The sequence below is a fragment of the Antrostomus carolinensis genome, unplaced genomic scaffold (assembly GCF_000700745.2).
Source record: "Antrostomus carolinensis isolate BGI_N321 unplaced genomic scaffold, ASM70074v2 scaffold19325, whole genome shotgun sequence".
Lineage (NCBI taxonomy): Eukaryota > Metazoa > Chordata > Aves > Caprimulgiformes > Caprimulgidae > Antrostomus > Antrostomus carolinensis.
Window position 1 is genome coordinate 50,821 of NW_010318691.1, and position 10,526 is coordinate 61,346.

At 47.8% G+C, this 10,526-nt stretch overlaps 1 protein-coding gene across 1 annotated transcript in view; it reads right to left on the reverse strand.

Moving 5' to 3' along the window:
* The window catches only part of PACS2 (phosphofurin acidic cluster sorting protein 2), a 48,920-nt gene extending 42,406 nt beyond the window's left edge, over nucleotides 1–6,514 (reverse strand). Inside the window, exons 1-4 of the mRNA XM_029085202.1 lie at nucleotides 6,485–6,514; nucleotides 5,654–5,724; nucleotides 5,099–5,186; nucleotides 1,683–1,772 (exon numbers count right to left, since the gene is read on the reverse strand). Coding sequence (XP_028941035.1) covers nucleotides 1,683–1,772; nucleotides 5,099–5,186; nucleotides 5,654–5,724; nucleotides 6,485–6,514 — 279 coding nt within the window. The remainder of the gene's footprint in view (nucleotides 1–1,682; nucleotides 1,773–5,098; nucleotides 5,187–5,653; nucleotides 5,725–6,484) is intronic.
* Between the last annotated feature and the right edge of the window lie 4,012 nt (nucleotides 6,515–10,526).

Here is a 10,526-nt window from a genome sequence, read left to right on the forward strand (position 1 = left end):
TAAGCTGCAGTTGTTAGCTTGGAGTAGCTTCCAGCCATTGTTCAATTAAGAAACAATAAAAGCTGTCATAAAAATCCTGCTGTGCCATTTCAGGAAGGCTTCACAAGCCATACTGCATCCAAGACCACCAATCCTTCCCGCAGTCAGAGACCAGCAGCACACCTCTGCATTAAGCTAGCTCACCTCTTCTGAAGGCTCAGTGTCACAGACACTGCTCTGCCCTATTCTGGCTCAATTCCCAGCACCTTCAGAGGAAACTGAGTTAAAGACAATGCTCAGAGCAATGCTGCAGCATTGCTCTGAGTCCCAGAAAAAAACCTATATACTCAGTTAATTCCAAAAAGATCTGCACAAATACTTGCTCCTTGCTGACACAGGACTGGCAGAGGAAGACCTGGCTCATCTTAAAACTCTGCTCCCAACCATGGGAAAGCTGCAGCCCCAGTACCCAAGCACAGGAATTCCTATTCCTGGCACATGGCTTTGTTATTCCTGTTCACAAAGGAGAGGATGCAACGCTGCAGTTAACCCAGCCTGTGGGCTGCATCAGGACAGAACCAGAAGCATCAGCCATCTGTGTATCTGCCTGGGCAGCTGCAGGGTTATCACCACTCTGCAATGGAATCTTATCTGCTTGGAGCCTGCACAGGTCTCGGTAACAACCAGTCTGTCTCACATCATCATCTGAGCCTTTCTCTGTACCAGATCAAACTCTTGACTTCAAGATCTAACCAACAGTCCCAAAACACAGAGAATCCAGACATGAATGCTTCTGAGTGTCTGTCTGGCTCTGCTCTGTGCATGCAGGATCCTCCTTCTTGCTTGCAGCCAGCCAGCTTCTATTTACCTTATTTCCCTGCTCGGTAGGTAGCACCAGGGCAACATGCTTTGAGGAAAAGAGGAACCAATAAAATACAGTTGTTCCAATTCCCAGCTATTCCTATGACTCTAGAGCCAAAAGTAACTGCATACTGCTCCTGCTTCCCCAAATGGTGCCTCCTTCAGCAACTCCAAATCAGAGTTTCACCTCTCCCATTTCTAATACCGTGTTCCATCAGTCTGATACTCCATGCCCCTCTGCAGTGCCATTCATAAGGAAGACAGCAAAAGGCAAAGAGCCATCCTGCTCTGCTCCAGTTCCTGCCACAGCCATAACATGAAGAGGACAGACTGCAGCAAAGTCCTCTTGTACCTGGGCTCCAAACACAGGATACGCAACAAGGAAGCTCCCCTAACACTGCAAACCAGCACCCTGCTCCAGGCCCTCAGTGCTGAGAGGCAATTCAGACAAATTTCTGTTGCACTAAGGACACGCAAATTGCAGCTAGTGTCTAACTTGCCTGTTCCCCTAGACAAGCCAGGATTAGAGATCCTTCCATGAGGCAGGGTTGGCCCCAAGAACAATTCTAAGGGTTTATATGGCAGCTTTCCTAGTGGGCTTCCCCCTCCCTAGATGCTGGAAGCATCTGGGCTATTTTTGCTTAAAATTCCCCACAGCTGACTGGCCAGAGACAAGCCAAAGGAGCTCAGGAAGCTCTTCAGAAAGGGCTGGGACTGCCTTATGAAAGAGCATTCCTGGCAGCACTAGAAGTCTCTTCACCTCAGACCCACAACACTCCTCTGTTCACTGCAAAGCAGCAAGCCCAGCAGGCACACCAGCCCAAAGCCACGTCCCACGTTACCTGCAGTGAGAAGGTCAGTGCAAGCTCCGTCTCCACATGTCCACTCGGGGGCAATACGATCTCATGGGACCGCAGGATGCGCTTGGAGCCCTGTACAGAAACAAGGTCCATAGGGTGAATTCCACAGAAGCCAGCCCTTACATCCCACCCCACTCCTATTTACTGAGAACCAGGAAACATTGTCAGGGACTAACACAGTGAAAGTAACACAAAGAAAGTGAACGGATGGGTCTGACCTTGCACTTCTGTGAAATATTAATGAGATGAAACGGAGATATTTGACTAATAAAGATTTGGGCATATTTACCATCCCTAACTGCAACAAAGCAGCTTTTGTTCTACCAAACCCCAGCATTCAAAAGCTATGAGTCAACCCCTGCCCCTCACGTTCAAGTCTCATATTTTTTACTTCAGCCAATAGGTACAAGGCTCATCATCTCCTGGGTTTGGAGGCTGCAGCGTCATGCTTAAAACTCCAGCGTTAGCCATACCTGACTGGTCTTTTCTTCTTGTGCAGACACCCCTCCCTGAGGAAAGCAGAGATTTTAAGCTGTTTGAACAACTGCAAGGAGTTGGGGTTATAAAAGAAAAAAATCCACTAAGCATTGCAGTGGAGTCTGGAGACCTGATAGTATCACAGGGAACTCCAAATCAACGCTGTGTTTGGGCTGCTGTACGCTAACCGAGTTACTGGGCTATTTAACTCTGTGAGCATTTCATTTCAGGGAATGTTTCAGGGAAAACTATAGCAGGAAAGCACGACAGATTGCTGCCTAGCAAATCCTTCTGCACTGTTCAAACACGATGGCAAGTTTCAGAAGTCCCTGGCTCAGTGTTCTGCTGAGGCTGCAGATATGGCTTTGTCCAGACGGGCTGATCTCCCAGAAGCACAGAACTGTAGCTCTCAAAAAAGCAGCATCTGGGAAATCAGAGACTGGGGGGGGTAAACACCTCCCAGCTACATCCAAAGGAAAATCTGGTCTGCCCACATCAGCCCCAAATAGCATCCTGAGATGAGAGAGAAGCAGAGACTGGTTTACATCCCTTCCTCCCCAAGCACATCACTCGGGCAGCCAGAATGAGTGCTGTGATTTGCAGCTGTGCCTCAGCTCCTGCACAACACAGCGCAGGCTCCTCTCTGGAAAAGCTGAGGTGCCAAAGCTCCAGCAGATCAGAAGACCAGACAGCAGAACAGGGTGAGAAACCAAAGGTCTCCCCTCAGGAAAAGCAGCACACGTTCAAGTACAGCACAGCTAGCCTCACCGCTGGCAACATCAGCATCTGTTCCCTCGGAGCAAAGCTCCCAATAGCAGCAATCTTGCTTTACTTGTTATGCAACTTGAAATCTAATGAAAAACCAAATATAGCTGCTTTTAAAAGACCTCAGCAGATAAACAGAGCAATGGCTCTGGAAATACAGTTGACAACTCTTTGAACATCACTGCTCAGGAGGCTGCAAGGAGGCATGGGAAACGCAGGTAAGATGCTCTCATTAGGTCTGAATTCAGTCATCCCCTCTGGAAGGGCTCCAGTGCCTGACACCTCTCTCGCAATTCCCCATACAAAGGCAGTGAGTCATTTCACAGAAATCATGTATTTGATGATCCAGTATCACCAGCCTCGAACACAGCCATGCCAGAAACCTGAGTGCTGGCAAATTAAGTATCCCTGAAAGAGCTTGTCAGCATCATCATCATAACCTGCAAGCTATAAAGGGACTTTTAATAACAGGGCTTCCAACCTGCCTGTGTCTGAGACAGTTGCAATGCTACTGACCCACTGTTAAATGGCACATCACAAAGAAATATGGGTGATGATCCAGCACAAGGGACAGCTAAGTTGGGGCACCCTCTGGGATAGCGGTCATTCCAGCCACTGTCACCTCTACATCAACTGGAAGGACATATCAAAGGCAAAAGAAGGATGGCATGGGGATGTGAGCTGCAGCCTGGGACTTGGCAGATGAGCACCCCAAACAGGGCAAGTCCTTCTGCCTCCCAGTTCTTCTGGGATCTGTGCTGGTGTAGGAAGGACAGCAGAAGTGCTCAGGTCCAGTGTCAGACTTACTGTGGCAAGGCACAACATGTACCTAAAACAGACAAGCAAGTCCCACAGATTAAAACTCCCTCTGGACTTGCAGGTCTGGGGCAGTGTTTCCAACTTTTTCGCCCATAAAAAGTGTAAGCAGTCAGCAGTAACCTGGATGAGAAAAGAAGGTTTTGCTCTAGTAAAAGCTATTGAATTCTCTAACCCAAGTCTGACACGCTCTACACGTAGATCATTGACTGATAAGCCTCAGGCCCTTACAGTGATGCATCCACCATCCAGGAGTACAAACACATGGAAAGCTTTCAGCCCCGATAAGCAACATCTGACAGTCTGGGAATCCACAACCATGCTTCTTCCGAGGCCTCATGAATCCAGGTGTGTGAAAGGATTCCCTGCCTTTCTGCTCCCTGCTGTGGGTGCATGAACCCCCGCCAACACAGAGGTACACATTTTCACCCCAGCTGGACTGCTCACGGAGAGAAGAGATGCTGGTTACATCCTCAGCTGCATGTTCTTGCACCACAGAGCCTTCATGATTTCGGATTCCATGCTAGGTTGTGTTTTGACATAACCAGCTCTCTGCAGGGGTTCTCCTGGCTCTTTATTTGAACAGTATCTGCTTTTCAGCATGGTTAATGGTATTTTTCTACTTACAGGTCTGCTAGGCTTTTACTCATTAAGTACTGTGGCATTTGCAGTGGTGGGAGCACATGAGCTGAACTGATGCTGTGACGCACTGTGGAACCGAGTCCCCTTCCTTCCTAGCCTGCCTCCAGGCAGTGTGACCTACATGTAGGCACCTAATTAAATGGCACAAACATATGCTGTAAAGTGGGTTATTTAGCTAGGATGACAGCTGTATTTTATGGAAACAAATTAAAACGTACAGGTACCCTACAAATCCACTGACAAGCACCTGGCTGCAAAATTAGTTGGACTCCTGATAACAGAGCTGCCCCTCATCAGAGGAAGGCCCAGTCTCCAGACCCACTAACCAGGACTGAGTTACCAAGACGCTCAGCCCCAAAGTGAGCTGAAGCACGTTAAATAGAGAACCAGGCTTGGATGTAGTGACAGCTCAGGAAGAAGAGGTGACAGCATACGATCTGTAAAGAGCATTTTACATACAGATAAGCTCATGCAGAGCCCTCAGCGAACAACATTCTTTGCTTACAACAGTGAAACTCAATAGGAACATGGGGGAAGGATCACAAGAGACTCTCCACACATTCAGAATGCCCTGATGTACTAGAGAAGAAGTCTACAGCTGCAATGGACCCTCATGTGGAGGTGAAGCTCAGTTTAGGCATTTGCCAGTATTTTTACCCAAGCAACACATTTAATTCTTAGAACTGAGCAGCAATTACCTGCATTTTGACAGCAATGACCCCAGAAATAAGCTCCTTATCCAATTCCTTTAAGACTACCAGTTTCTTTAATGTCAAGCTGCACAACCTGCAAACAGGAACAGAAGAGAAACAGTTACAATCATGCCTGAAAAAGGGAAAAGCTCTGAACAGCTTTTACACACAGCAGTACCCCAGTTTGAGGGAGAACAGGCTCCGGAGACAAGTCACACACTGGTACAGACAAAGACAGCAGAAACATGTGAGGCGTCCCTGGCTTTTCAGACTGAATTTCTTCAACCTGTCACAAATAGAAGGAGGTGGAGGACAGATACGTCTCTCTGTTTGACACAGACCCATGACCACATGAGAGCGCCTCACAGCACAAACTTCCACTGACCACAGCCTGGGAACTCTTGCTCTGAGTCAGACCAAAAGCTTTAGGGTCAGAGGAATTAAATTCCAGCAATATAAAAGCACTGGGTTGAGTCTAATTTTAAACTTGTCGACAAAGCTTTCCTAGATTGTTGGCTTTTTCAGTTTCAGACCCGTGGCTTACAAAGATCTCACTCCCACCTCCTGTTGTCAACCCACACATTCTCCTCCTCACCCCCAAACAACAGTTCTAGCAAGCGGCTCAGGCACCTCTAATGGGAAAGGGGAAAAAAAATAAAAGAAAGAAAGAAAAAAAAGAAAGAAGGCAGGACTCAAGCAGTGCCCTCTGGCCCTGGCTTCACATGCCACACATATGCAAGTAAATCACATTCTTTACCCAGGCAATGCTACATTGTTCTGGTTAAAGCTGTTTGCACTTCTGCCTTCCAGCACAGGGAGCACGGGAGGGGATAAAGATTGGACTAAGTACAGCTGAGTTAAGGCTCTGAGGTAATGAGACCACGATATTGGCACTGTCACAATCCCACAGAAGTTACCACCAGCTGGTGTAATTAAGAAGGCATGCCTAGAAACAAACTTCAGGGAAAGATAAACCTGAAGCAAAGACAGCTCAGCTTGAAGAAAGCAGAGGCCAGAGAAAGCTGCTGGGTGGGCTCTAGGGACTAGACATCATCCGTCACGCTGGCCAGGAGCCAGCACTGCCTTTGTGTCAGGTCCCTACCCCACAGCATGGGCATCTTTGGCCTCTACCAGGGGCTGTTAGCAAGCCTCAGCATGGCTCCTCTGAAACCCACCACAGAGCTCTTTCTCTCAGATAAAGCATAATAAAATCAGGGCTGTTCATGAAGGGGCCAAGTCCAGCAGTAGATGGGAAGGGAAGAGGAGTTGATGCTGGATTTTGGTGTGCGCCCAGGCAGCAGCAGCACAAGTGCCATTGACTGAAGCCTGCACTTAAATACAGGACTCCACACTGGTGCCAAGAACCCAGTAAGTCACTACTGCAAGGGTTACTTGCACCTTCACCATCTTCTTCTCTACCATGGTGGGAAGCTGAAACATTGCTTTGCTGCACTGCAGGAAGGTAGACACAATCAGCCTGGGTGTAAAACTGCAGGAGACAGCTAAAGGCTCTTCCTGACAGGAGCAGTGGCAGATGTTGAAGCAACTGCTGTCTGTCACATTCAGAAACGCCTGTGGCTCTGCCTGAACTCTGCCCCCTTGTACAGGGCTAGGAACAGGGAAGAGCTGGTCTTCGCTCTTATGGTCTTCACTCAAGCACCTCTCCAAACCTGCCCTTACCAGCCCCTTCTCCACCCCAGCCCATGCTGTCTGCCTCTGAAAAAAATCAAGAGAAAGAGAACTAAAAGCTGTCTCCTTTGCAGAGTTTTGCATCAGAAGATGGTGCAGCCAGAGATGCTACAGAAATTACAAGGAAGGTGGAAAAACTGGGTCTGCCTGGGTGTCCATTCCCCCCGTCACACCACCAGCAGCTGTGCACAGTGTCACCCAGACAGACAGACATGCTACAGAGCGCCAGCTCGGAGGAGGGATGGCAGAAAGGGGCAGGACAGCTGCAGCTGCTGCTGGGCTGGTGGAGGGGAAGCCAAGCACGCTCTCACCCACGAGCACAGCTGCCCCCCGAGCGAAGCAGGAGAGCACAGGCCAGCACGTTCAGCTGCACACACAAGCGTCCCTGTTTGCTGCAAGTCAGGTGAAGCTGCATCCCTCAACCTGAAGCACAGGAGAGGCCCCCAGCCTTCTCTCCACGTCCTGAAGAAACCAGCAAGCACAGACACACATAGCCAGCGCCGTGAAGCAGCCAGGCCAGGATCTGGAGGAAGGAGGCTGTGATGCCATTTGTTTTCTTTGTAACGCCGTGCCTGGAGGACAATCGCGCTTGGCTTGCCAAAACCCACAGAGCTTGGGGCCGGTCAGGTGCTGAGAGCAGAGGTAGGACAACACTCTGGCATTGTCCTGGCTGACAGGCAAGAAACAAAGGCCTTTTCTCTCCGGCCCCGAGCTCGAGGATGAAAAAGGTACGGGAAGAAACAATGGTGTTCTCAGCGCGCACAGCAGAGCACAAGAAGGGCGTTCTGTTCTCCACCGGGCATTCCTTCAATTCATCATTTATGAGCTTTGATCAAACCCTGTGGAGCACTTGCTGCTTGGGGGGAAAAAAAAAAATAAAAATTTAAAAATGTAAAAGCCTCCTTTACAGCAATCAGAAAAACAAAAGCAGTTAAAAAAGACATGGGACACATCTGCTTTCTTTATCGTCACTGCTGGGCTGCTGGTACTAAAAGGCACTTCACACAAACAACAATGAAATGTTTATATTCTCCATTGGGGGAGGGGGAATTAAATCAGAGTTTAAAGCCCACCCTCAACACACTTATTGTTCTGGGTTTTCTGACTAAGTTTGCAGCTTACAAATCAAAATAACCTTCAGAATACACGGCAGGAAGGGGCTGTACCTTACTCAAAGGAAAAGGTGTATTCCAGCATGTCACTGCATCCAGAGCAAGCGTGGTGCCCCTGCCACCAACACAGGTATCTGAGCCACTCACACCTACAGGTACGTGATTGTGTCCGATTGTTATCTGTTACAGCACCTCCTTCCATACACTTCTCTTTTTGCCTAGATTTTGCTGTACAGGAAGGGACCAGTCTCACAAAACACTTCTATCAATAAGTCTGTTAATTTGGAAGTTTCACATAGATACATATTTGACCTCTGAACACAAGGAAAATAACCTAGAGCACAGATACATGAGGGGAACTGAGGAAGTATCAAGTCTGGAGCTGAAAGAGCCTGAAATATTTTGAGTGATGTATAAAAAGCCTGGGACTGCAATACAGGAGGTGCAGGGAAATGCTTTCTTTATGTGTTTGCTTCAGCACTGACCTGTAGTTGCACGCGAGGAGTTAAGCTAGCAAAAGTACTAAGCTGAAGTACTGTTAAATAAGGGCAACAGAAATCTGAGAGCCAAGATTTCCACCCTTTTTTTGAAGGTTCATAATAGATCTCCCTGCTAGGAGCACAGCTGGGTCCCACGCAACAGCAGGCAGTGCCTGCTGAGGAGCTTGTGTCTCTGGTCACACATGTCCCTGTCACGGTAAGCAGGCACGAGGTACTTGAGGTAGCTGCCTGACCCCATTCTCAGGTTAACAAATCATGAACCAGCTTTATGTGCTCCACAAGAATAAAACTCTTCATCTTTTTACATCACTGCTGCAAGAATGCTGTTTTAAAGAGGAAACCTGGACCTGACCCAATGGTTTCAACTCGCCCTGCTAATGCACGTTGTGCTGAATAGCTTCATCACGAGCTCTTTGCTGAGGGAGGCAGTTATCTACAAAAAACATAACATTTTGGTAACTGAGATCCATCAAACATGCCCAGAATAACCAAATACAGTGTCGCATTCTTTACTCACTGGATGTTTTGCTTTTGCATCCCTCTGAGTAGAAAGATCAGGAAAATAAACCCCCTCCAAGAAAGTCTGCCTCACTGAATTAAATGTCTGTGTCTCCACGGGGAGCACAGTAATTGCGCTGAGACCTCGCTCATGCAGAGACAGCCAAATCAACAGGAAGGAAAAATTAAAAATTAAAGACTTGTATTTTAATTAAGCCCCATAGAAGTCAAGAATAATAACAGCTGCATTCACAGCTATAGGGGACTCCAAGTGCAAGACAGGAGCTGGGGCAGGAAGACTTTAGCTCACTACACAGATACCCTTTGTCCAGGTTATAAGTTGTGAAGACATTGTTCTTAGAGAAAATATTCATGTCAGGAGTGCTCTCCTCTGAGGTCTGTAAACCTCAATCAGTCAGTGGCTGTAAGGAATCAGTTTCCATTTGGTCACTGGACAGTTTCACCTCACCCAAGTTATTTCATCGTTTTGTGACAGCAAGCAGCCTCCACCCCAACGCTTTCAACCTCAACTTAGAGCGTTTTGCTCCGAGCTGACACTTCACACCCAAGTCAGTCCCAAAATAATTTGCGAGCCACTTGAAGTGGAGGGAGACACTCATCTACACACCTGCTTGCCCAGGCAAACAGAGTCACTCTGCACATAGCTACGGGGGCACCTACGCAGGAGAGGCCGGAGTGAGGAGCCCTGCACAGAATTTCTCAGAGACAGCTGCTCAAGTAAGGTATGAACACACGCAGCACACCAACAACCAACTGTGCAAGCAGCTTCTTACGCCTGCTCTGCACATGCCCAGGAAGGAAAGAACACATGGATGTACTCGGTGCTGCATTCACATGCTAAAGGCAGAGCTCTGTACTGGGGAGAAAGGAGAGCTGTACCCTAATGTCACTGAAGCTTCAGCACGGCCTCCAGGCAAGGGCAGCCTGGAGGAAGAAGCTGCAGGAACAGTGCTGCTTCGCTTCCCAAAGCTTATGAGTCAATTCCCTCAAAATGATCTGATCTCAGTCCCATTCTCAAGTAGGCTCCAAGGCAAGAAGAAATTAAATGAGGAGACAGGGTCAAGCATCCCAATTTCTGTTATGCCAGAAACATAACCCAAGTAACTTGCAAAGAAACCTAATAGCCCTATATCCATCTCTGCTGACTTCTCCTTCATTCATGCTCACCACCAAGCTCAGCGGCAACCTTCAGCTAGCTGTTCTGGCTACAGATCCATTCAAGTAAGCTTTAAGAAGCCCGGAAACAATTGCAGAGCAAGTATTTTCATTGTTATTGTTCTCAAAGATCTTGAAATCCTCTTCCCAGCATTAATACAGAAAATTAAGCTCTTAAGATTCTAGAGACTAAGATACATAGAAATGCTGTAGCAAGTAGGTCTTGTTCAGACAGGTAAGAGGATGGCAGCTTACTTTATGCAACAGGCTCATCCCAGGACCTCACAAGGACACATTGCACAGCCAGACACTATCCTTTTACAGCTGAAATACTGTTCTGCTCACTTCAAATACATTACAACTTTATCTGCTCCAAACTGAGCATGCAAAACAGGTGGGGGTGTAAAAATTTTGCAGACCTGCATAATTTTTAAAAGATCTCAGCATTCTGCATGGGTA